This window comes from Dendroctonus ponderosae, unplaced genomic scaffold (genome assembly GCF_020466585.1).
Source record: "Dendroctonus ponderosae isolate FM_Combo_2020 unplaced genomic scaffold, Dpon_F_20191213v2 Dpon_F_20191213_5, whole genome shotgun sequence".
In the NCBI taxonomy this organism is placed as follows: Eukaryota; Metazoa; Arthropoda; class Insecta; order Coleoptera; family Curculionidae; genus Dendroctonus; species Dendroctonus ponderosae.
Genome location: NW_026018715.1, coordinates 11,220,236 through 11,245,006, shown reverse-complemented (window position 1 = coordinate 11,245,006; position 24,771 = coordinate 11,220,236). Strand labels below are relative to the sequence as shown.

General features: G+C 36.9%; 3 protein-coding genes across 6 annotated transcripts in view; 1 reads left to right on the top strand and 2 right to left on the bottom strand.

Annotated features, from left to right (window-relative positions):
• Positions 1 to 14,011, bottom strand: part of LOC109546633 — a 63,943-nt gene extending 49,932 nt beyond the window's left edge. For 2 of the 3 annotated variants that reach the window (XM_048666344.1, XM_048666345.1), the window contains exon 1: positions 13,320 to 14,011. In XM_048666344.1, coding sequence (XP_048522301.1) covers positions 13,320 to 13,347 — 28 coding nt within the window. In that variant the 5' untranslated portion in view covers positions 13,348 to 14,011. The remainder of the gene's footprint in view (positions 1 to 13,319) is intronic. The other variant, XM_019917658.2, reaches the window with a different exon arrangement.
• On the top strand, positions 6,694 to 10,232 carry LOC109546632 (cilia- and flagella-associated protein 206). The gene is made up of 12 exons (XM_019917657.2): positions 6,694 to 6,911; positions 7,217 to 7,363; positions 7,423 to 7,619; positions 7,671 to 7,812; positions 7,879 to 8,056; positions 8,117 to 8,357; positions 8,414 to 8,543; positions 8,596 to 8,856; positions 8,914 to 9,062; positions 9,114 to 9,212; positions 9,419 to 9,557; positions 9,743 to 10,232. The coding sequence occupies exons 2-12, from the start codon at positions 7,253 to 7,255 to the stop codon at positions 9,962 to 9,964; spliced, it is 1,869 nt and encodes a 622-aa protein (XP_019773216.2). The 5' UTR covers positions 6,694 to 6,911; positions 7,217 to 7,252; the 3' UTR covers positions 9,965 to 10,232.
• Positions 14,012 to 17,157: 3,146 nt separating the features above from the next.
• Positions 17,158 to 22,894, bottom strand: LOC109546638 (protein scarlet). 2 transcript variants are annotated; one of them, XM_019917669.2, is made up of 15 exons: positions 22,659 to 22,894; positions 22,443 to 22,611; positions 22,337 to 22,385; positions 22,233 to 22,282; positions 22,049 to 22,185; positions 21,829 to 21,996; positions 21,538 to 21,776; positions 21,298 to 21,487; positions 21,211 to 21,242; positions 21,048 to 21,153; positions 20,768 to 20,995; positions 18,077 to 18,212; positions 17,915 to 18,020; positions 17,761 to 17,861; positions 17,158 to 17,703 (listed from the first exon to the last, which is right to left on the bottom strand). In XM_019917669.2, exons 1-15 carry the CDS (start codon positions 22,755 to 22,757, stop codon positions 17,525 to 17,527), a joined length of 1,989 nt encoding a protein of 662 aa, XP_019773228.2. In that variant the 5' UTR covers positions 22,758 to 22,894; the 3' UTR covers positions 17,158 to 17,524. The 2 variants fall into 2 exon arrangements, with proteins under 2 accessions (XP_019773228.2, XP_019773229.2); XM_019917670.2 differs by having other exon boundaries at positions 21,211 to 21,239.
• Between the last annotated feature and the right edge of the window lie 1,877 nt (positions 22,895 to 24,771).

Here is a 24,771-nt window from a genome sequence, read left to right as displayed (position 1 = left end):
CAAACGCCCCACTATTTATTGTTTAACGTAAAATCATTGCGGAATTTATCGATTTTGTCATTGTTTAATCTGCATGGTTACTTCAAAACATTCAAATGTTCCGAGCTTTGAGAGCAAATATCCCAATTTGGTTCATATTGTGAATGTCTTGCTTATTCAATAAACCTATTTGAATTTTCGGTTTGCAAATTTCCAGTCAGAAATTTGTTTGAAGGTTTTATCGCCACGCTGAGAGCATGACTTGTTCCTGAAGCCTACACATTTTTAATTTCTTTGTATATCGATGAAGATTTTGCTAACATTGTTTGTTGAAGAATAAAAGAAATTGTGACCAAACTGCAACACAATACAAATATTCGCTAAAAGCATTCTCATTACATGCCAGCTCGGGGATTTTCATTTAGGAAATTATTTGCTTCGACATTGAAAAGAAGGTTATTAAGTTTCATAGCCCAGTAGTCCAGGGAACATCTCATTAAATCCGATTAGTCTAGATAAAAGCCCGGAACTTTAATTAATTTCCTTTGACCGAATCATTCCTAGAGCATTTCATACTCTCTAAATAAAACTATTTGCTTGGCATGAAAGAAAGTCGTGAAAAAGATTGCGAAGAGTCGTCGAAATGGCTGTTGCCAGTACAAATGAAATCAAATTGCACAGTATTAAATTGGAAATGGCCAAAGTGGCTCTTGGGCATAGTCTGCTTAAAAACGACAAGTTTCTTAGCATTAACAATACAGATTTTAGAAATCAGGCACTTTTATGTATCAGAAAAATAGCTGATTACGTTGCATTTTATGAAACTACTAACGATAAAAGAGTTTCAATTCCAGGATGGTATAAAGAAATTAACATAGTATGTGCTCCGAAAGTTTCAACTAGCGACCATCATCAGAAAATGTTTGACGAATTTTCAATCTTAAGGTACATGTCATAACGGAGCCAAATTCTACAAAAGTCGTTTTCTAACTGCATTTCTCAAAAACTAATAAAGATTTTCTTTGTCTTTTATGATTTCTATTTCTGCACAATATAAAGAAATTGACATATTATTTGATCCGAGAGTTTCAGCTATAGATCATCATCAGGAAATTTTTGACGAATTTTCAATCCTATGATGCATTTTATAACAGAGCAAAATTCTGCAATGGATGTTTTCAAATTAAATTTCTCAGAAACTAATAATGATAAAAGAGTTTCTATTGCTGCACAATATAACGAAATTAACATACTATGCGCTTCGAGAGTTCCAACCATAGACCACCATCAGGACATTTTTGACGAATTTTCAATCTTAAGATGCATTTTATAACAGCAAAATTCTGCAATGGATGTTTTCAAATCAAATTTCTCAGAAACTAATAATGAGAAAATAGTTCCTATTGCTGCACAGAATAACGAAATTAACATGTTATGTGCTCCGAAAGTTTCAACTGTAGACCATCATCAGGAATTTCTTTACGAATTTTCAATCCTATAATGCATTTTGTAACCTCAAAATTCTGAAACGGATGTTTTCAAATCAAATTTTTCAGAAACTCATAATGATAAAAACGTGTCTATTTCTGCACAATATAACGAAATTAACATATTATGTGCCTCGACAGTTTCAACTGTAGACCATCATCAGGAAATTTTTGACGAATTTTCAATAACAGAGCAAAATTCTGCAATGGTTGTTTTCAATTTAAATTTCTCAGAAATAAAAAATGAAAAAAACGTTATCCGTTGTCGCACAATATAAAGGAATTGACATATTATATGCCCCGAAAGTTTCAACTCTAGATCACCCTCAGGAAATTTTTCACGATTTTTCAATCTTGATGCATTTTAGAACAGAGCAAAATTCTGCAATGGTTGTCTTCAAATAAAATTTCTCGAAAACTAACCAAGATTAAACAGTGTTTAGTTCGAAAAAAATACAGAAAATATTGTATGACTAATATTTCGCTCAAATTTCCACTTCAGACCATCATCAGGCAATTTTTAACAATTTTTCAATCTATAGTTTTAACAATTTTTCCACACAAGCAGTCGTTTCGTTGAACTCAAATTTCGCAAAAAGTTTCGATTATATACGCTGCAAGTTTAGGCAACAAGCCATCATCAGGCAATTTTCCCATTTTTCAAACTTAAAGCAGTTAACAAGTTCCTGCAATATTTAAACGGAATCATAAAGCACACAAAAATTTCATTATTTAATTTAAAAATGGCCTACATTTAACACAAACGGTTAGTTTTAAATGATTAACTCCTCTTTCATGCCCCTCCTGGGGAGTTTTTTGAATATTATCTTAAATAGAAAAATGTTTCATCTTCTAACACCAAATAATATAATTTTAAGTGTAAGAATATTTTCCATAGTTTGCCTCATTTAGGTGCTAAAGATGCTAAACACTTGATGTATACGAAAATAGTAGGTGTGGAAAAACAAACGTAAATTAAGTGGTTGGATCAAGTTGATTGCAAAGAAAGGACCGGGAGGATTTGCAGGAAAACATAAAAATAAAAATATTTTTTAAGCAATCATAAGCATAACTTTACCTAAGATTTACTATTGTAATACCTATATGAAAATAAAAATAAACGTTTTTATTTTCAAGAGATCACAGTTTAGGAAACAAATTGGAGGAATAATTGCAAACCCTTGGTTACGCTAACATTGAAGCGAAAAAATACAAATAAATCAAAATATTAAAAGTGAATGAAAAACTGTTCTATAGTTATTTTTCTTTTGTGGAAAACCTTTGACGATCAGTCAAGTAAATAATTCCGGTGCTCCAAGTATCAAAAGTCCCCAGAGATCTGACTTTGAAAAACACAAAATCAATTACGCTTTCATATACAGACAAACACAATGAACCGCCGTCACTAAAGACCACTTGAGTGTTAATAAAGAAAACGATTTCTCAATTAATCGATAATCAATCAAGTTGTCAGCTACTCACAAACGACCAGGCGAGAAAATTGCAAACCGAAACGAGACAAAGTTGGTCAAAATGTTGCCCTGAATAGATCGCAGGAAAACCGAGTACTTCGAGTGCCCTTAAAACAAACACAGAAGAAAACATAAATGATAAAACTATCCGCATTTTCCGAGCTTCCATTAACACACTGTCTGGCAAGAAGGCGTCTTCTAAAAGCATAATTAAAACGTGAGATGTGATGGAAATAAAACAGAAACGCTCACACTATGTAATAGCTTGAGTGTTCTCTTATGTTAGTTAGCAGCAAGAAATAAACAAGACAGTGTCTGCATAAAACAAAATTATGGAATGTCACTTAAAATATTTTAAGCACAGCAGGACTCGGTTCGGTTTTATGCAACAAATCAGCGATTATAGAGACGCAATGGACAGCAGGATTCAACCAACAATTAATGCAATACCCTTGTCATCACAGCAGCTCTTAGTAATGATCAGATTAATCGGGTATCCAGCAAGATTAAACCAAGTGGCGGTTTGTGCTGTTTCTAATGCCGGTTCAATCCCATCCGTGTATAAATTAATTAAGCACATCAATTCGCATGTATTATTCCGATTTCGAGTGATTAGAGAGGGTTGGCTGGCAATTTTCCCAAAAATCCAGCCCTAATTTAACCAAATTTTGCGAAAGAAATTATTGTCCAGGTCTTCTGGAGGCCTTCATCTTGATTATTATACAAGCAAAAATTTGACTAGGTCCAATCTAGCATAAAGACGATTCAACAAGCTGGATTTAAAAAAATGTAATATAATATCGTGGCTTGGGAACATTACTTGTGAAATGAATAACTTTTCCATGTTTCATTGCAAAAAAAAATTATCCGAGTTTTTCCAAATGGAAAAACCGAGCCCCATCCACCAGCTTGGCATAACTTCCATTCTACTCGGAGCCCTTTTTGGAAAATAACTTTTAATCAATTTTCCGGTATGGAATCGTCAGCACGATACGAGAATCCCGAAACATAATGAGTAAGTTAATATGTACTTAGAGCTTAGTTTCCATTTGCAAAGCTGCTTTGATAGAGACATTCGCGCTGGCAACTTGTGATTCACCTACTAAAAATTTGCATACAGTATTATTTGATATTCTCCAAGGGCAGGTTTGTTGCCGCTTTTAGAATAGGAAACACGCTCAACTTTGCTGTCGGCGAATTTTGTTAGAAATTGTTTGGGACAAATAGATGGAAAAATGCTAAATAATACGCCTGCTAGTAATTAGATAAAAATCGGTTTGCAGACTTCAGATGACCCGCCGCTGGTTTTAGGAAACTCAACTGGACATTCATTAAATGATTTAGCACGGTCATTACACGTGACTTGATTATTATCGAGTCAAGATTAGTTATTCCATGGAAGTCCGGGAATTAGAGGCCCTTTAAAGCCAGCCGAAGCGCGCAAAGGACTAATTCAATCAGCCGAAAAAGAACGTTTTAATATTAGCTTCGGCCAATTTCTGTTATCAAATCTCAAGGTGCCATTTTTCAACGCTAAATGGCACAATCTGCCTGGTGGCCGAATGGTTATGCATTTATCAGTAAACGAGAAGAAAATTACGAAAATGACATGAAACTAAGCGGCTTTGTATGAGACAGAGCAGGGCAGTATTTTTATAAAACTCAGCAATCACACTGGGGAACAAGTGGCGCAGTTGAGTAAAAGCATCCATTGAGTCCGATATTTTCTAGGCGAGACACACTCAGGATTTTGGGCAATTTTTGTGAAAATTTCAGCGGCTTTACAGTCACCAGTCTTCTAACGATAGTGAAAATTTAAAGTTGGGACGTGAACTAGTTTGGAATTTGCAAATTTTTTAGGTAAAAAAGCGCAATCGAGTAAAAGTAAAAGTATCTATTATGAGACCGACATTTTTTAAAATGGAGAGTCAGGATTGTAGACAATTTTCGTAAAACTTGCCGTGTATTTACAGTCAAGTGTTTCCTAAAGATGGTGAAAATTGCAAATTTCTACTTGGATCAGTTTGGAATTCGCCGACTTTTAAAGGAGAGAGCACAGTTATGTAAAAACATCCAATTTGAGGCCGATGTTTTCTGTGCTGGAAAAACTAAAGATTTTGGACGATTTTTGTGAAACTTGCAGTGCCTCAACAGTCAAGCGTCTTCTAAATGTAGTAAAAACTTCAACTTCCTAAATTTTAAGAAAAGAGCGCAGTTAAGAAAAAACATGCAATATGAGACCGATGTTTTCTACGCTGGAAAATCTCAGGATTTTAGACGATTATCATTAAACCTTCAGGATGTTTACAGTAAGACGTCTGCTTCCGGTGGTGAAAATTTCAAATTTCTTCTTGCATTAGTTCGGAAGTTACGAATTTTTAAATGAAAGAGCGCAATTCAGTAAAAGCATCCAGTATGAGTCCGATATTTTCTAACTTGGAAAAACTCGGGATTTTGGACGATTTTCGTGAAACTTTCACCATCTTTACAGTTAAGCGTCGTCTAAACATGGTGAAAACTTAGAATTGCTACTCGCATTAGTTTGGATGGTGTGAATTTTTAAAGGTGAGAGCGCAGTTGAGTTCAAACATCGATTTTGAAACCGATTTTTACGAGCTGACAAAAATTAGAATTTCGGGGAAATTTCTATACAACTTTGAACAGTTGTAGAACCGAATGTGTTCTTAGGAAGGGGAATTTTTCGAATTGCTGCCTGCGTGTAGCTGCAAAATGCGAATTTTTGGAGAAAAGAGCGCAGATGAGTACAAACATCTATTTTGAGACCGATAATTATTTAGCTCGCAAAAATCAGGATTCCGGGTTATTTGTATAACACTTTAAACATCGGTAGAGCCAAATGTTTTCTTAATATGAAAAAAAAATCAAATTGCTACTTGCTTTGGTTTGAAAGGTGTGAATTTTTCCATTCATTTTCAGTGAATTTGAAGGCGGGAGCGCAGTTGAATATAAACATTAGAATTGTTTGCGAGTTCTATGAAGCTTTCAGCCTACTCACAGTCAAATGTCTTCTGAAGATGAGATTCATAACTACAGAAAATTATAATTTTGGTTTAAAATTAGTCATAGAATTCACATACGTTCAAAACGAAGTATTTAATGACAGAAAAAATCGTGTTTTTTTGTAATTTTAAAGTCGAATTCTCTTCAAGGAAAAAACTACAGGCTTTCTTATAAATGTTCTCCTAAGAATCGAAAAATGTTTAATCACCTTTGAATGGAATCTGATGCATTATTTGTACCTGCAAATATTTTTGTAAACGGAAAAAGAGGGCATCAATAATTTTGCGAATGTACAGTAAGTACGCAGTTCGAATGTTTTTTATTTAAAATTGCGTTTTACGTAAATCATCCATTATGAGACCGATATTTTCTAAGCTGAGAAAACTCAGGATTTTGGCCGATTTTCATGAAACTTTCACCCTCTTTACAGTCAAGCGTATTCTAAAGATGGTGAAAACTTGAAATTACTACTTGTATTAGTGTGGATGTGCACATTTTAAGGAATTATGAGACCGATACGAAACTGAAAATTCCGGAAGATTTTCGTGAAACTTTCAGCATCTTTAAGCTCAAAAGTTTACTAAAGTTAGCGAAAATTTCAGAAAAGAAAAGCTTTGAGTAAATCCTTAAAATACCCCGAATTCCAAAACTTTTTTGTTAGAAGGTTTTTTTGTTTTTCTTTAAAAAAAATGTTTTATAAAAAGGTACACCTGTGTGAACATGCCACCTCAAACCCTCAAAATCCTATTGTCATTGCCATTGTCAGTAAAACTATACCTAATGTGAGACACCAAAACTCCGTATAGTTATTTAGGGGTTTGAAAGGGGCTCATATATATACAGGGAAATTCCAAAATTTCATCTTTCCATCGCGGGGCTTTTCTATTGAAATTGCCAAGTTTCCCCTAAAATCCCACCGCCCATGTCTGATTAATCTGGAGACAAATTGGGGGTAAGCAAACTTTATGTAGCTACAACTGAACATCAGTCAATATGTAAATATGTGTTGGGGGAAGGTTTAGCATGGATTTCAGTGGGGGCCGCACTCGGCCCCCTTATTAACATGCATTGTTCATGAAATTGTTAAATAGAAAACATTTAGCTTCCATGGAACAGCCACTTCGAAATTGTAAATTCAGCTTTGAATATTAGAACTTTATAAAGCCGGCACTATTTGAACAGCGGGCTTTTGCTTAAAGGGCAATTTCCTCAGAAATCCCCTCTCGTCTGTAAAATAATTCATCTGTAATTTTTGAGGTTTTTCCAAAAAGTGCGACCGAAATTCTTGAAAAAATGGAGGGCAAAGAACTGACCGACAACATTATTCGAAACATTGTGAGCGAAGTTCTGAGGGAATGCAAAAACCATCAGATAAGAGCATCTGCGGAATTTATCGCCTTCTATGTAAGCCAAAGACAAGAGCTGAAAGCCCAAACACATTGCAACCTTTTCCACTCGTTTAGATCAGCCTGTTGCAACTGGATCCAAACCGAGGCTTGAGTTATGAGTTTCTCACCAATCGCGGAAAAGTTCAGAGTTTCATCAAGTATCTGGTGGGCAACTTGGGGGCGAAAGACGACGCAAAAATTCTCACTTTGAGGCTGCAGCACGAATTCCGCAGCTACATCAAGGAGCTGGATGAAACCGTCATCCATTTCCGGTAAATCGCGTTTATTTTGCCAGCAAATGTGAAACATGCCCTCAATTTCAGGAGGCGACTCAGTTCGAAGCTCTATCCGCTACTGCTAAACATTATAGAGCAGGATAATGGGAATAGAGGCGAGCAGCTTTACAAGAAAATATGCATCTATGTTATTATGGCTTCGGGGCTGGGCAATCCGAACGAAAAGCCTGTGAGAGCTGCTCGAATGTTAACCAGAATAGACCGAAAACAAATTGAGGATAATTGACGATTTTAGGTGTTCAAAGAGGCCTTGCAGGTGTTGAAAAGCATCCTGGACGAGGAGGAAATCGACGTTTTCCCAAGTCTACAGAACTACATCAAGCAGGAGGTGATTGGGTGTTTGGTTGATCTTATCACGGGCATTCGCCTCTATAATAAAGCCTGCAAAAAGGGCGGCGAAGGAATGCTGGATCGTGAGTTTCAGGCGCTCAGATGATTTTTGATTGTTGACTTCCAAACGTTTGCTGTTTAAGTCCCTGATTTAATGGCTCACGCACTAACGGCCGTTAAATATGAAGTGGCCGAAAGCATCGAAATGGCAGTTTATAGAGCTGAAATCCTAACTGAAGCCGTGAAGAGGAACATGGTGGTAATGCGTCGAACGAAAGACGAATGGGGAATCGTTTTGGAGTTTAAGAATGAAGCTGAAAAAATCCAATGGGAATACACACGAGATCTTGCAGCCACTCATCGACAGTTGAGCAAAACTTTCCGGTACTTTCAACCGAAGAATGCTGCAAATGATTGAGCTAAATTTTTTGCCTCACCAGGATACTGCTGGAGTCGATTTCCGAGCTGGAAAAGCACCGAAAGACTCTGCACGATCAATTCAATTCGATCATCGAAACTTTGAATAAGATCGTGATCCCAACGCTATATCAAGCCGTTACCGATGTCTTTGTAAGTCCAGGAAAACTTCCACTGTAATGGCGGAAATAACTTGGCATTCCAGCCCCATTTCGCACAATTGACCGGGATATGGAAGGAGCTGCAAGACGATGCCATTCGTCTCAGAGGCATTTCGAACATTTTCAAAATCCAAGCGCAGCTGATATTTAGCTTGAAAATCGATGCAGTTTTGGAACAGAAACAGCCGAATGACCAACTGTTGGAGACAGTGGATTGGAAGGGCCAGGAACTGATCACCAGAGTGATCAGTCCTTATATCCGCATCCACACGGATACCTCAAAAATTACGAAAAAAGACCTGGAGGTTTGCGTGCTCCCTTGCCACTCTTGGCTATTAGACGACATAATTTTGCACTTTTAGTTTCATGGTTATTGCTGTTGGATATTGATAAATACAGGCGGTGCCCTAATCCCGGCCAATATTCCCTTGGGAGTCGTTGAATATAAGCACCGATATTATGGGTTTTCGTCGAAAATGGCTGCCAACTGTTTTTGCGCCAATCCGGAATCGTAAGCGCAAAAAACAGAAAGTTTTCTAGGGAACATTCAGCTGTGTTTCAGGTACATCATGAATACGATTGATTTGGCTCGCAAATCGGTTCATCTCATCAAATTTCTGGATCTGGAGGACCGATTGAAGAAAAAACTGCACATTAAAACGTACGTCTTAGTAGGACTTTAATAAAATAGGCTTTCGCCGCCATTGCGTGAAACTGGTGAGTTTGCGGGTTTTTCAACCGCGGTGGACAAGAACTTTTTGCGTGGTTTGCATCTTTCTCAATTTCAATCCCCAGCACAAATAACTGCCCAGTTTCAATAGCACTTTGCTCTAGTTTGAGGTGACATTTTCGTGAATATTTTTGCAGGCTCATCGAGAAAAAAGTCCAGCCAAAAGCGGTAGCCTATTCCAGAGCCAATCAAACGGACACGCACTTTGAGGAGGGCAATATAGACCGTAATTATATGTGGAATATTTGGGAGTATAAAGCAAAATTGCTAAAACAGGTGAGTCAATTTTATGGCATTTTCTATAACCCAAAACAAGCACAAGAGTTGTAAAACATTACCCATTACGTACCGTTAAAAAGTGAGAAAAAATTGAACTTGTAAAATGTGCCCTAAAACGCGCCATTGACCAAAATGATATTCTAAACCAAACAATGCAAAAGCCTAAAAAACTTGATTTCCAGAGCAAGTTGATGTCGAAAGGGACCAAAGCTACTGAAACCCTTCGAACTCATCAGAAAGAATCCACTCGCGTCCAGACGCACTGGATGGCAAATCAGACAACCCAAACCATGTCAAATGGGGCAACAAATACCAAGAAACCCCAAAATTTCTTCTATGGATTGCGAGGAATACGAGCAAATTATCCGTTCGTGATGGATCTCAAACAACCCGAGAAGCTTTGACAAATTTGCTAAACAAAATGCGTTTTTTCTTTGTTTAAAGCCCACTTTTGTCTACAACCAGATGCAAGATGCACAGGGATTAAGAGCGAATAATGAATCTTTTTACTGTCGGTGTTTTTCTGTTGGAAATAGCGACATCAAACAATGGATGTTTGTCGGCTTTGCCACTTGATTTTATCCCATGCAGATTTATCGATAGCTAATTCCAGTGGCGAATTTACAGAGTGTTCAAAGAACGCCTCTTCCGAATAAAATCATCCAACAGAAATGGTGTTAATTTCTTCCTAAGAGAGCAAGGCAATATTTGATAGATCGTTCTGTTTTCCCTTCAAAAGCAAATTAAAAACCTTTGTCAGTTAATATACATTCTTACTTAAGACAAATGGTTCTTGTCAGCTTCAACGCCCGGTTCTAATTAATTTTTTAATTATCGCGTAGTTGAAGACTTTTTAGCTAAAAGGGTTTTTTAATTGGGCATTATTTGTTCGAGTATTGGGAAAGTCTCTTTACTGGAGAATTACTGTTTCAGAGGGCTGTTTCTATGTATAATTTATATACTTAATTATATGCAGGAATAGTCCAAATTTCCAGAAAAATATTAGTTTTTTTATTGGTAAAATGACACAAACACGGCGCCGCGTTTTTCGTCGTTTCTCAAGAACCTTTTGAGTTACAGTGGAACTTTTACTATCATTGGAAAGARAGTTAGAAGCCTGATTCAGTAAGTCGAACTTGACTTGAGAGTGAAGGAAATTGCGGGCAGTTTTAACATAAAAAGCGAAATTTKAATGTCAGRMATTTAGGTGCCCGATCCGTTAATTCTCACGAAGAGGTTGAGCTTCACTGAGCAAATTTTTGCAATTTTYACGAAAAAWATYTAAAGTTCAACAAAAGTATTAGTTTCGTACGYTTTTTTATTGCRAAACTRACGCAATTGTTAAGTTTATTAAGGAAGCTGAAGCTACATTAAAACACCAATCTGCATTATGACTTAAATACGAATACAAAAAATGTCACATTTGTAAAATCGACATTGTTCAACCGWTGCGRGGATWTCAAGCGGATTTAAATTGCAGGGTWTGCTTATTTTGGCTTCTATCTCTTTGGAGGTTAAGAATKTCTGATAAAACCGTGAAAGTGAGTGAAAAACAGCTTTTAAGGYGGACGATCAAAAATGTCCTGAYAACTAATCGGATATCTTGGACCGTTTTGCAAATAAGTATGGGCTGTTTTAAAATGTTTCGATATTTATTGCATTTTTRGAGGTTAGGAATTTCTAGTGAAATCTAATATCTATCGACGACCAATCAARTATTTTGAACCATTTCTGAGTTAYGTCCTCCTAAACTTTGACACACCCTGAAATGTTCACATTTTTGCTTCTAACTCTGAAACAGTAAGGAATGTGTGAAGAAGCCTAAGTAGAAAAAGACAGTATTTGAGCTGTTCGRTCGAAAAGCTTCTATTGACTTTTTTGATGTTTTGAACCGTTTSTGAGATATACGTGAAAATGTTTACGAACTAATGAAAATTTGGGGTTATCACTTTGGAGGTTAGTAGTTTCSCTTGACACTCGGAAAAATTGGGGAKCAAAAGGCTCAWTCCATGACGCTCCTAGRRATCAATTGGTATTTTTYAGATATGAGGCGATTTAAATTTTACGTTTSMTTATTTTTGCTTCTATCTCTTTAGAGGTTAGGAATTTGTGATAAAACCTAATTGGKCTAGTCCTAATTGGTTAGGTTAAAACTTAACCTAAAAGATYGCTCTCGCTGTRGGCGACCGAAAAAGTCTGTGCGACTCATCCGATATTTTCAACCGSTYGGGAGTTKTGACGTTTTTCAACATTGGGGCCTGGCCTCRAATGRGCCGCYATATTTTTTTAYCMTATATATATAGTCAGCTATATTTTTTTATCTAAAAAAGAAGCTCAATGKTCATTCTTTTAAATCGAATCTAAAACAAACGGTAARTTTTTGGAGGCTCATKTGGGGGGCCAAAGCCTGGGCGGATTTCGACCAAAAACTGATCGATTATGACACGAGGCGAAGCAACCATCCAACCAGTACCTTGAACAGAACACACGCACACACAAAAAGTGCTAACATATACAGGGTGTTCCCWAACTGATGGGCCAGAAARTAAATCTAGTATTTTTTCCCGATCTGGCTTCCTTCTGGAATTATTGGCCTTCAAAATGGCCAGTKCAAAAATGAGATTTATTCTTAATTATTAAACCGGGATTCTTAATTGGAGTTTGTGAAAATTTTGTAATTAAAGTCGCTTATTGATTCGCGCCTATTTCAATTAAAAWTGTATCCGAARTMTTTTTATTAAACAGATAAGCAGTCAAAAGTTGCTTTTAAAATATATGATTTATATTTATATCATGCATGCCTACATAACAATGCTGCAAAAAACTTGAATCAATCTCTAAAAACAGTGAATATTGCAGTTCGGGGATGCAATTTTAAGCATTTTTGCTATTCGCCATTTGTCAAGAAGCTAGTAAAGTGGCTAGAGATGCATTGGAATGAAGAATGGAAGATCTGGACTGTCTTCAATCTGGAGCAGATCCTGGTTAAACGATTGCAGTTTTTGGGTCGCCATGTAAAAATGAAGCAAGCAGCTCAGACCGCACCAAATTAGAACACTCGAATCTAATCTCTGATAAATTGTTATCGGCTGCTGAAAGCCCCTTATGAACAACTATTGATATTGAACATGTTTGTGGGTGATTTATGTAGGTTTTGCGCTGATTTCAATTGGCCTTGTTAACGAAATGCATGCAAAGGAATTAAGCAGTTTTTTCTCGCATAGTTCGCATTTGCTGAAATTGCCGCTATATCACACGAAACAAGCTGGGGCTGGCACGCACCCGCTCAGCGACCAAGACAGTAATTTTGGTGTGCAAAATGCGACTTTTTCCACCAATCCGATAGGAAGTAATGATTTTAATGACACGTCACATTGAACTATATCGCTTGCCCCACATTCCGAAAAACCTGCCCCTAAAAACGCGACCGGCAACTTTACCTACCCTTGACTTTCACATTCAGTTCAAGAAGGGGGCCTGCTTTTAAATATGTAGGTGAGCATTGAATTGAGCTGGAGAAAACGGGAATTATTGATTGCTTGATTGCTTGTAGCCGGTTGAATTGGATTGCTAATAAATTGGCGAAAACCATTAGTTTTGGGGCGAAATTCCCTTTTAACCTGAAGGGGCCGGACGTGAAGGTTAGAACTATCCGCAAAACGCCTTGAAAACTGGTGGAGAATTTCAAAAATTTTTGGGGCTCAGTTGTGGCCTGCGGCCACCTGCTTGGTGAGTTAGTAAGTTCACTTAAGTACTTACTTTTCTGGCAAAGGGTGCAAAAATTCATTCAGGGGAAGAAATGTGTAGGTTTCCTTGTCATGCCGTGCATGTTTAACTGATACAGTCTACAGGGTGTTGCGGCACCGCACTGGCACAGGCGAATCCGGCAATTCGATGTATATGTTGTGGTAAAGCCCGGAAAAATCCGATATTTTTATACACAAACACCTTAAGTGCTGTCAAACGAGCTCCATGACAATCCCGACTGAATTGCACTCGCGCACGCGTTGAATCCGGCACAGACGCATGGCACAAATTCCACGTTATACTCGAACTCGGTTATCGCGAATTTTAAGCCTTGAACCGCATTGTTTGTTGGTTTGTTCATTAAATTTGCTATAAAAACCCCGTTAAAATCGCTGGAGAACTTCCGGTTCCTCTACCAGTACTTGCAAGGTGCCCCAACCGGAGCGACAAAGAGCGGTGTAAATGCACGCAGCGTCAGCTGCCAAAAACCGACTGTATTTTGCACAGTTTTTCCAATTAGATGAATGAAAACTGGAAACTTATCCAGGCTGCATATTTGCACATGGCAGAAGTTGCGAAACAAGCACGGGCATTAATCAACAAATATCTAGGATAAACTGGCACTAGTTTAGTTTTAGTTTACGCGATTCGGCCCGAAAATCCAAAAAAACTGATCTCCTAGTCATTCAGCGCAAAAACTCGCGTTGCTCAATGTTCTCCTCGAATTGTTTAAACGCAAAATGCATGTTTACACTTGCCTGGATGCAAATATTGCCAATAACAAACGGAAATATGCATGCGATAATGGCGCCGATGTAAACAACCCTGGAATTGATTTGATTTACACCGGCACTTTGATCATCCGGACTTTTTACGGTTCAATTGTTTCAAAGTGCGAATTTTAAGCGCAATTTAATGCTCTGGATATAGAAAGGATTGAGAACTTTTGGCAGTTGCCTAAAACGTATTTGCAGCAAAAAGAGCTTAAAAGCTTCGTATAAATATGGGGCGCCAACTTAATTATTAGATATTGAAACTTCTTCAGGAAGAAATTCGTTTCTACCACGATTTGAAAGCCACAAAAACTCGATTAGATTCTTCGAAAGATTTCGTTTAGTTTTTCATTAGCGTCACCTGATTTCTCACTCCAAAATGCAATCGCCTGATGACGTTTCGTGACAAATCTTAGCAGAAAAAACTGATGGATGATGGACAAAAATTGCTTTCTGACTTTTCCACAACGGCCTAAAACCCCGAAAACTGGCCAGTTTCAACGCGAAAGCCAAAGTCTTCATAATTCTTAGTCAATAACGTCAAAATTTTCCAGCAATTGTTTTCGAGAGAAATCAATTTAGTTTAGATAAAAGATTACATTTTTTACATGCATATTTTGCTTCAAAGGCTCTAAACCTCTCGTGGGTGATTCAAAATTACTCTGACACACTTTAGAAGGTGATTGCTTGATTTTAAGATGAAAACGATGATTTTAAGAAGGCATCGTTACAAAAACGTGTTGAAAATTGATCAGTATTTCCGAAACTCCTAGAAATAGCTATCGAGTAGCCATTTTTTAATTTGCCAGTGGCGCGCGTTATGACTTATCCGTCAAGGTTTTTCAAGGACAAAATACTGTGCCACTGATTTAATAACAACCCAATTTTACCCTTTTATTGTCTGTTCAATTGCCAACAAAAAAGCCCTCTTGAGTTTTCTTGGTACAAGGCATCGTTTGCGAGTAAAAAAATAAAAACCGTATTAATGCACATCTGAAAATCCTCACATCAAAAATTATTTTAAGCGTCTTTAAAATTATCCAAAAACAATTTATTTACTATTTTATATAATAATTGATGGGTTCAATTTGTTTAGATGCATCACATGTGAATTTTTTTAATATTTCAAATAATTCCGGCAAATTCCTTTGATGTTTCATCAAAACAGCGACAGAAAATCGTTCCAATCACCGATAAAAAAGTACCTACTTTAAAAAAATCTTGAAAAATTTAGTTTCAATTTGTTGGCGTCATTTATAGCCCTAATTATTACCATATTGCGAACGTTGATATTTTAGATCATTTTAAAAACTCTTTAAAATTATACCTCAATAGGTTTAAAGTTTGAATTAATGTAAAATTTTGCAGATTTTGTAGATTCTCCCTTGCTTCACCAATCTACTGTTTCATACGTAAATCTATAAAAGAGGCAAGGAAGCAAAAAGTATTTTAAATACATGACCAGTCCTGATATGAATGAAGATGTTTTAATGCTGTACAATTTAATATTCTTTCATTTACAACAAACATAAAACTCCGGATGTACGCGACAATAGAAAATTAAGTACAGATTTTATAAGCGTATTTTTTTTAAGTGAATCTAACCCTTGTGCTTCCTACAAAGAAGCTCCAAAAGTTGAGTAAATAAATACGAGTTCCTTGAATTGTCACCATAATTTTGCATCAAATGACTCCAAATTTGCATCCTAAATTAACTCTTCTCAAACTTGCCTCTAAAGAGCCAGAATACGATTACTTTGAAAAATTTAGAGGTTTACTGTTGGATTGAAAATATTTGCTAAACGATGATACAAATTGTTAATCGCCACTTAAAAAATGAAAACATTCATCACCACTAATTATCAATTAAGTTAAAATTCCAGATATCAACAACTTAAATCATCCGTTGGAAATTTCCTCTACTTAAGCTAAAGTATAAAATTTTATGCTTTAAAACTTAAGTCAACTTAAGAAAATCTTGCACTTAGAAAAAGCTCGCACTATTGTTAGTACTGGATTTTCAAACTTCTATGCAGCTGAATCAACTACCACTAGAAAAATTCGTCTATTTTCAAACAAGTTTAAAACCGCTTGCAGGCAAAAAGATCAGCAAAAAACACAAAATAACAGCGATTGAAAAATGTAAATTGCCAACAGCGTGACCAGAAAAGGAAAGCAAAACACCGCATTATAGAAATTGCAAAAGAGCAATAAAATCTCTCTATTTCAAGGTAGAGAAAATGTGCATTGCTCAGTTACGTTAGTTTATCAACATCGGAGGCCAATACTTATACACAGGGTGTTTTAATCGCTGTAATTTCAAAACGACTTTTTCGATTTTACTCATTTTAAACTGATTTGGAAGGGAAACGATTCAGTCGTATAGAGTAGGACTCAATCGTTTCAAACATCATCGCTTGCGAGCTCAATTTGCAACAATAACAACAACTTTTTGGTAAAAGTCCTGGAAAAATGAGCGCAAATTTTCAAATTCACTAATCAAACCCCGGTTCATGAAAGCACCCTGTACAAACACGTTTAATTCAGAAATAAGTTTGGAATCCCTGCAACACCAGGTTGGAAAAATATCGAATTTTTCATAAAGAAAATGGGAAATTCGGTTCTAATGACTCACCAACACCCTGTATCCAACAGGAGTATATCCATTATTTATTGTATCCATTCAAGGATGGTTAATTCCCGGAAATCGTTATTATGCCAATACGTTCAGGGCTATGTCGAACTAGACAACACTTGCGCTTGCCATCAATATCCAAATGAGGATATGAACTTACCCGGAAACTTCCGAAACAATGTCCTGTAGCAACAATCGTAATTAGCGAACACAAAGAGGACAAGTTTTCTTAACACGCAATCAAGTTATTTGGACGAAACTTACCGAAATGAGAAGTCGTGGTCGAATTCGAGCTCAAGGAATAAGGAATTGTCAACAATATCAAGAACAATGCGTACCAAATCGCTTTTGTGCGGCTATTTTAGTCACTGTCGATATCAAATAAGGCACTGAAAGGATATATGGGGCGAGTTTTTTGCGTCTTTTGTTCGCAACAAAGGTACTGTTGTAAAATGAATTTTATTCAAGCAAAGAGGGATTTCTACGAATTAACAATTGTTGATTGGCCGCCCCCATCCAGACTCCAAACTCCCAGTTAGGACCAATAAAATCGGCGAAATTGCTTCCAAACAGGATCGATCTGCTCCCGCCGAAACTACTGCTTTCGTTCCGTTATCCCTGGCAATTTTTTATGTCCTCTAGGAAAAACAGCTTTGTTTTCTATCGGGGTCAAACCCCCGGCTTTATAGCAAAACTTTCCGGACGTTTATTGACTCCAAAGGAATTGGCCAGTAATCATTGTAATATCGCCGATACTTCTTGGGTAATAACAAAACGAGTTGCCTCTAATCGCTAAGCGGCTGCGATTTTTACGCTCTTTTCGTTTTCCACCAAAGAAACACGTAGCCAAGCAAATGGAAGCCGATTAGCAGAAAAAACATGTTCCATATGTCACAGGCGAGATTGTCTTCGGAAAAGGCATATTGATCCAGGACCGATGTCCCGTCACTCAAACAGGGCAAACTATCATCGTCCTGGATATCGCAGCCTGAAAACGGCTTATTTAATCCAAGAAAAATATTTTTTGGACAGTATTTCTACTCACTGATGTTCCTGATGCTCTGCCACTGGATAATGCTGATGGACTCAGTCGAGTACATCATCCAGGACAGGTACCTGGACCAGCCGATGATAACTGGAATAGTCCTAGCAAGAACCTGTAGTTCATCAATCAAGTGATGGAAATTTCGCAAACTTACCCCCTTTTCACGAATAATCCGGACGTTACCATCAGGAGATAGTCGAAAGGAACCAGATAGGCCATGGCAATTGGCACTGACTCAAAAGCGCAGGAGAACATTATGCCTGAAATTGGGGAAAAATGCCGAATTTTGCGCTGGGATTTTGAGTCCAAGAGTTACCACAAGCACAAGATACATTTGTCGTCAAAACCGTGATCAGGGTCGTCATGAGGAAGGCATAGGAGGTGGAGCGCAGTCCGGCTATCCAATAGGCGATCGAGGCAAAGAGGAGTGGCTCAATTAAGAATCCAGGAAGCTGGAAAAAATGAAACTTTGAAAAATAGGTATTTTTGCAAGCAACTGAAGAAAAATTTGTTGGAAAAAATTTTGTCTTTTCTTGAGTAATTTACAGGTTGACTGTTTTGCAAATATTGCTTTAACAATAACAAAAAATGTTAATAGCCACAAAAAATTAAAAATTATCATCACCATCTAATCATTAATTAAGTCAAAACTCCAAATCAATCACTGGAATCATTCGTTGAAAATTCACTTTTGGTGAGGCGTTTACTGGTGTTTTTGCACACTTTGATTATTAATTAATAAATTAACCCTTGCTTAATGATCTGACTGATTATAATGCGCTCGAAACTAAAATGTCATAAAATTGTATGCTTTTAAACTTTGGTTAAATTTTATTGTCTGTGATTTGAAATATCTAAAACAAATTTTCAAACACTTGTGTACGCACCTTAAACCACTATCAATTGAAGAATTTGTCTATTTTCAAACAAATTTGAAACCGCATGCAGGCAAAAAGATCAGCAGAACCAACACAAAACAACAGCGATTGAAAAATTACCCTTCTAAACAAGAAAAATGGGTATTTTTCACAAAATACTACAAGAATTAAAGCATGACTATTGATTTAAAAATATTGTTTTTTTTTGTGCAGTCTATTAAAATTCTCTTAGGTCGTTGAGCGTAAAAACTGTTGTCAGTTTTTTCAAATAAGTCTAAATTCCAAGAAAGAATGAACCATTTGAGCTACAGGGCTCATTTTTCCATCGCTGGAAACATGGGTGTAAAAATACTAGCAGTTTTCATACAAAAAGCGAAATTTTAATACCAGATTAGGTGCGAGGTTACGCGAAAAAGTCGTGTTTTACGCCACCTTTTTGCGCATTTCTGAAGGAAAAATGTCTAAACTACTGGACAGAGCACTAAATGACGCTTTAAACAAAATCATAATCGCTTGGCAAATGTTGGTTGTTTGCACTAAAAAGTCCACATTTCAAAGAAAATATTACTTTTGCGCGGATTTTTTTCCGATAAGACTCATCGATACATTTTATATACTGATAAATTGCCACTCTTACATTTGTTGAATTTTGTGCAAAATTTTTCTTAAACTAACTCAATTTGTTATTTTTTTAACCTTTACTGAACAAACTGAATTCCATAGACCATCCAAAGAAATATGCAAAGCAGATAATAAGATTTTGTTTTTCTGATGATTGATGTTTAATTTTTCTTTGTAGAAATCGGCGATTTATCTATTCTATTAAAAGTTTCTATTTTTTATCAAATCTGACTGCGTGTAATTTTTCTGTGATCATTCAAGAGAAAACTGCCTCGTATGGTGTGAAAAATGTTTAAGTCTCTGAGTTTGGATTTCCAAAAAACTGAAAAGTAAAAGGCGAGCAGTTTCTTTAAAAGAATACACAGTCAAACTTGAAGAAAATAGCCTGGAAAAGCATGTTAATTTAAGGCAGGATTTTCAAGAATGGAGAGTGAAAAATATCACTCTCAAATTGGATTCAGAAAAAATTGAAATCATCAATTACATGTCACAAATTGATCCAGACCAATTAAAAAATTATTTCACTTTTGCTCATAAGAACACTGTTGATACAGATAAAACTCGTTGGCCTAAGCACAAAAATTGAATGAATTTAATGGAAAATTGAGCCGGAGAGAAGGCGATATTTTCAAACCAAAGTTTTAAAAAATTGCTCAGAAATCACTTTCTGAGCAAGTCTTGAGCTTTTTAAAATTAAATTAAATGTAAAGAAAATGTATTTAACTTATGGTTTTGTATCAAGACAAATAATAATTGCTATACAAACTAAACTAAACGAAACCCGACACAAATGGCAATCAAAATCTAAGAAAACATATATGTTGATTTGTCGGTGTCACTTTTTTCGCAAATTCTAACAATTTTAGTTGAAGAATGTCTAAAGATTCGCAATATTTCTGAAAAAGTCCTCCTTTTCGAGTTTTTCATCATCAGGGAGAATTTAAATTCTAAGCGCTTGAGTTTGAGAAAACTGCAACTTAAAACTGTTTTTACGGAAACATATGCAAATCTCTGTCATTACCACTCAAAGTTTTTGCAAGAAAATCAATTTTTCTTCTCTTTGTAGATTTTTAATTACTTTTTCCCCTAACCGTCCCAAAATGGAAATTTCCATTTTTTTCATCAAGCTTTCCTCGAGAGCTTAAACAGATTGTTGAAAACGCACTTGAACTCCATATAGTTGATTTTCCCCACTTATTAAAGAAGGGTTGCGCAATACAGCAAAAAATCCCACTGCACACGAAAGGAAAAAATTGGAAATTAGCAGATATTTTACAATTTTTGCTGCACGATTAAGGACCAACTTTTCTGCAAAATATAGCCCGTGCGTAAGCCGTAAGTCGGGGTAATTACTAAGAACAAACCCATTTAGAAACTAAATTTTCGAAACATAAATTTTTTTTTTTCAAATTTCAAACGCTCAATTCACTAAGAAGATTTCTAAATCTGACTTAATCTTGAAATAAAAGACGCAAAATCCACCTTTAAACCTTAAAAAAACCACTTACCAGCGCGAGAATTCGGGAAACATAGTAAGTAGCAGGATGGTACAATCCGCTTCTGAACTCCCGCACAAAAAGAGGAATATTTTCCGGAAACTCTGCCAGCACCGAATACATCGGATTGAAAGTGTTTTCGCACACAAACATAAAAATCGCGCCTTGCACCGCCTGGATGCCTTTTTGAGTGAAAAAATTCGTCGAGTAGAAGGACAATCCCACGATCAGCGCAATGCCCTGAAACGCCAAACCTCATCTCAAAGCAACAAACATGTTTCCACTTACTTGCCATTCTTTGCAAAATCCTCAACGTTTGCACCGAAGGGTTACGAATGGAGTCTTTAAACGCCCTGTACGTCAGCCAGTAGAGTGTGTGGAGCCAAAAAGGCGATTTGCTGTAATCAATTATATTTCCCAACTAAAAAGCGCAAACAATGCGTGAAAATACCTACAAGTTCTGGCGCATCTCAAACGCTCTCGGCTGCTGGAACAAAGAGAGTTTAAAAAACATCTGGACATTCCGAAAACTAAATAAGTACCTCGGCTCTTCCCATGTGAAACTCATACTGCACCACCACATCGACTTCCTTCGCATAATCGCTCACAGTATAATGGTCGCAAATCTTCTTCACAGTCATCCTGCTGTTGTTCTCATGACCCACTGTAGTCGACAGGGTTTTGATGAAAAAGTCCGCAGGACTGTAGGAGGACGGGCAAACATACCCCAAGCTGAAACCCACATCTTTCACTCGCCACCTGAACCTTGAAGTTTCACTCACTCCTCGAAAAACTCGATCGCAGTCGCTCGCCTTCCCATATAAGCAATGCGGCCATCAGCAACCAGAATGAGCTGAGTAAACATCCCGAAAATTGCCGAAGAAGGCTGATGGATGGTGCAGAGGATCGTTTTGCCATTGGTGGACATTCGACTCATTATGCTCACGATTTTCTGAGCGGAATATGAGTCGAGGCCAGTGGTTGGTTCGTCGCAGAAGAGAATTGGAGGATCGTTCAGAAGCTGATGAATTAGAAGCAGTAGTATTTTAACCACAATGAGGAGTTCAGTGTACCTCTGTGGCAAAAGCCAGTCTCTTTTTCTCTCCGCCTGAAAGTCCTTTATGTCCTCTCGCTCCTATGCAGGTATTTGCGCACCTTCGTAGCCCCAACTGGTTCAGGATGGTTTTGATTTTCAAGCTTTTCTCCTGGCTGCTGATGAGGCGATCCAGTTTCAAATGGGCCTGGAAACATCAACATTGACCATGAATAGAACCTTTTTCCATCCGGTCTAACCATGATGTTCATGTGTTCCAGGACAGTTAAAGAACCAACAAATAGGTCCTCTTGTGGCATATATCCGCTCAGGTGTTTCATGTAGCTGCCTATGGGCCGTCCATTTATCACTATGTCGCCATCGACCTGCATTTCCCCTAAAAACGCCCAATAAAACGGGACTGAAATTCCGGGAAAAACTGACCTGTTTGCCTATATCCTAGCGCTGCCATCAGCGTACTTTTTCCAGCACCACTGAAATCAATACCAAAATTTGGGCCCGAAGAATATTTTTAGTTAGTACACTACCTGGCGCCCATTATGGCTGCTAAACTTCCCGACTTTAAAGCTCCAGTTACTAAAAAAAAGTCGTTTAAACAAACCTGAGGAAGTGTTTAGTGGCTGGGGGATTTACCGCTGTTTATTATTCTCTTGTAGATGAGCTTTCCTTTGATTTTGGTGCGGGCGTGCACTGTGAGGTCGCTCCAGGCCAGAGTCACTCCTTCTTCCATCGGCGACCATTTGGAGTAACTTCTGGTTTTCTTCGTCAAAGACTGGCTGGCATCCAATGGCTCACAGTCGCTCTGGATTTTTTTTATTTATTTCTCCAAACCTCCAAAAAAAAGCTTACCGGGTTTTCGTAGTTGTTTGTCGAAGATCCACCATTGCTAGGCTGCAAACGCAAAAGCGGAGTGTTTTCACTAGGGCCAAAGTTGCGCGGTTTGAACATTTGCGCTTCTGGTTGCACAAGCGAAATTTAGCAAAAAAGACCGTTTTTCCACATCGTCACTGATTGCCTGAAAATTGTTAACATGAAGCGAAGAAGCCTTTCGCAGCTCTGATTATTAAATTAACACGGGTATTATACGTTTCCAAGTTGCATGCAAATACCTCGATGTAAAGTGATATTTGTTCGTGTTTATCACCAGGGACGTAGCGAAATGGATACCTGCAGGTTATTTCCTATGATATATTGCCAATATATTAGTTTTTTATTCGCTGTATTGAATTGCAGGTGTTTCTTCTCGATTTGCAGGGCGTGCAAATTTAATTAAGTTCACGGTTTTTTGTTTGTTTCAGGATCGATTTTTCTTTACTGAGGAAGTTTTTCTTCGAATTCAATGCCAATTTCTCATACACGCTCTATTATTACTGGTTTTCAGTTGAACCCTCCCTTCAATGCACAAGAAAGTAGCGCAAAAATTTCATGGCAACAAACAACGGACACTAAAATCTGCTCAATAACACGTTTTGGGGGCTGGACTATATGCAGCGCAATATCCACTTGAATCGCGGGTTTGTTTAGTAAGACAAGGGGGTAGCGGCGTGTCGCGCGGGTGTTTTAAAGAGCGCGCAGAGCACGATTGTGGCTCAGATTATTATTAAGTCGGTTAATTATTCAACTGGTTGACTTTACTTGTGTGGTTTGGATTTGTTTATTTATTTATTGCAATGCGAATCTCGAGGATTTAGAATTACGTTGGACGTTTAGGAAAAAACAACTTTACTTAGACTAAGTACATATATTTTTTTAATTAGTTGTTTTGTTGGTACGCACGTTTACAATATTTTTATATTTAAAAGTGAACATGTATGTTTCCAGCTTTTATATTTAAATTATCGTTGAATTTGTCTTTATTTTCTACAAAAAAATCAGTTTTTCTGTACGAATGTAGGCGGAATTGAGGAGAAGAACTAACGCTTGCCTCGAACGGAAACGAAACCAACAAAATAAAACTATTTACAGTGTTTAGAGGCAGTTGAGAAAACATGCTTTACATTTTCAAACCGTTCGAAATATTTCTAGCTTTCAACGTTTCCATAAATATATTTGAGTAGCTTGAACCAGTAAATTCAAGTTTTGGTCTCAATTTCTTGTTTCAGTCTCAATTTTTCCAAGAAATACAGAACACCGCACCATTTCTCTTGTACGTTTTTCCTCATAACCGTTTTTATCTGTGTGCTTTTTATGCATCAGCAATGTGTAATATTTGGAAATTGCGTACTTTTTTCAGCTCTTTTGTTTAAATAATCCGTTTTATTGACTATTTGGTACAAACACAGTTGCGATTTTGATTGAGAAGATTGGACCAATTTTTTTGGTTCTCACGATATAGAGTATTAAAAATCAACTAATTTTAATTAGTTTTTCTTCATCTCTCAATTTGTGTTAGAGAAAATTATAAAAAATATATTTTCCAATTATTTGCCAGCTGTCAATACAAACTGAATATGTTGAAGAAGGTTGCGTTACGTTAAAGAAAAAAGATAAGGAGAAATACAGTTCATCTTCAAAATTCATACTTTCAGCTCCATGAAAGTGTTTTAATTCAACACATTTTTTGCCTCAGATTCAACATCTGCTTACTCAGAAATCTAGATTTTTGGGCATCTATTCTTCATCAATTTCGAGTTTCAATTCGGAAATTCAACTCTTACTAGAAATTTTCGGATTTAAAGTCAAAGTCCGAACCAAAACTGAGAAATGGCTGTCTTATAATTTACCTGAGCTACGCCACTGATTTTGAATTTTTTAATGCAGATTTTGGTCTTTTGTTTAACATGATAACATTGCATAATCTTATCTGTGGGTACCTAAAATTTAAACGGCACACGTCATTTTCAAGCAAATAGAACAAAACTACATCGTAGAGGGACATTTTTCGTTTTTCATAGAAAAAGCGAGGCCCTGAATTTGAAAAAATCAAACAGTATTTGAAGCATATTCCAACCATTGGAACGAA

Excerpts from the sequence above, each read along its gene's own strand:
- LOC109546632 (XM_019917657.2), top strand. The coding sequence starts at position 7,253 with ATGGAGGGCAAAGAACTGACCGACAACATTATTCGAAACATTGTGAGC. Across the intron at positions 8,544-8,595 it reads AAGCCGTTACCGATGTCTTT|CCCCATTTCGCACAATTGAC; the intron begins GTAAGTCCAGGA and ends TTGGCATTCCAG. Across the intron at positions 9,063-9,113 it reads TTTTGCGCCAATCCGGAATC|GTACATCATGAATACGATTG; the intron begins GTAAGCGCAAAA and ends GCTGTGTTTCAG.
- LOC109546638 (XM_019917669.2), bottom strand. The coding sequence starts at position 22,757 with ATGTTCAAACCGCGCAACTTTGGCCCTAGTGAAAACACTCCGCTTTTG. Across the intron at positions 22,186-22,232 it reads GCTAGGATATAGGCAAACAG|GGGAAATGCAGGTCGATGGC; the intron begins GTCAGTTTTTCC and ends GGGCGTTTTTAG. Across the intron at positions 21,997-22,048 it reads TGGAACACATGAACATCATG|GCCCATTTGAAACTGGATCG; the intron begins GTTAGACCGGAT and ends TGATGTTTCCAG.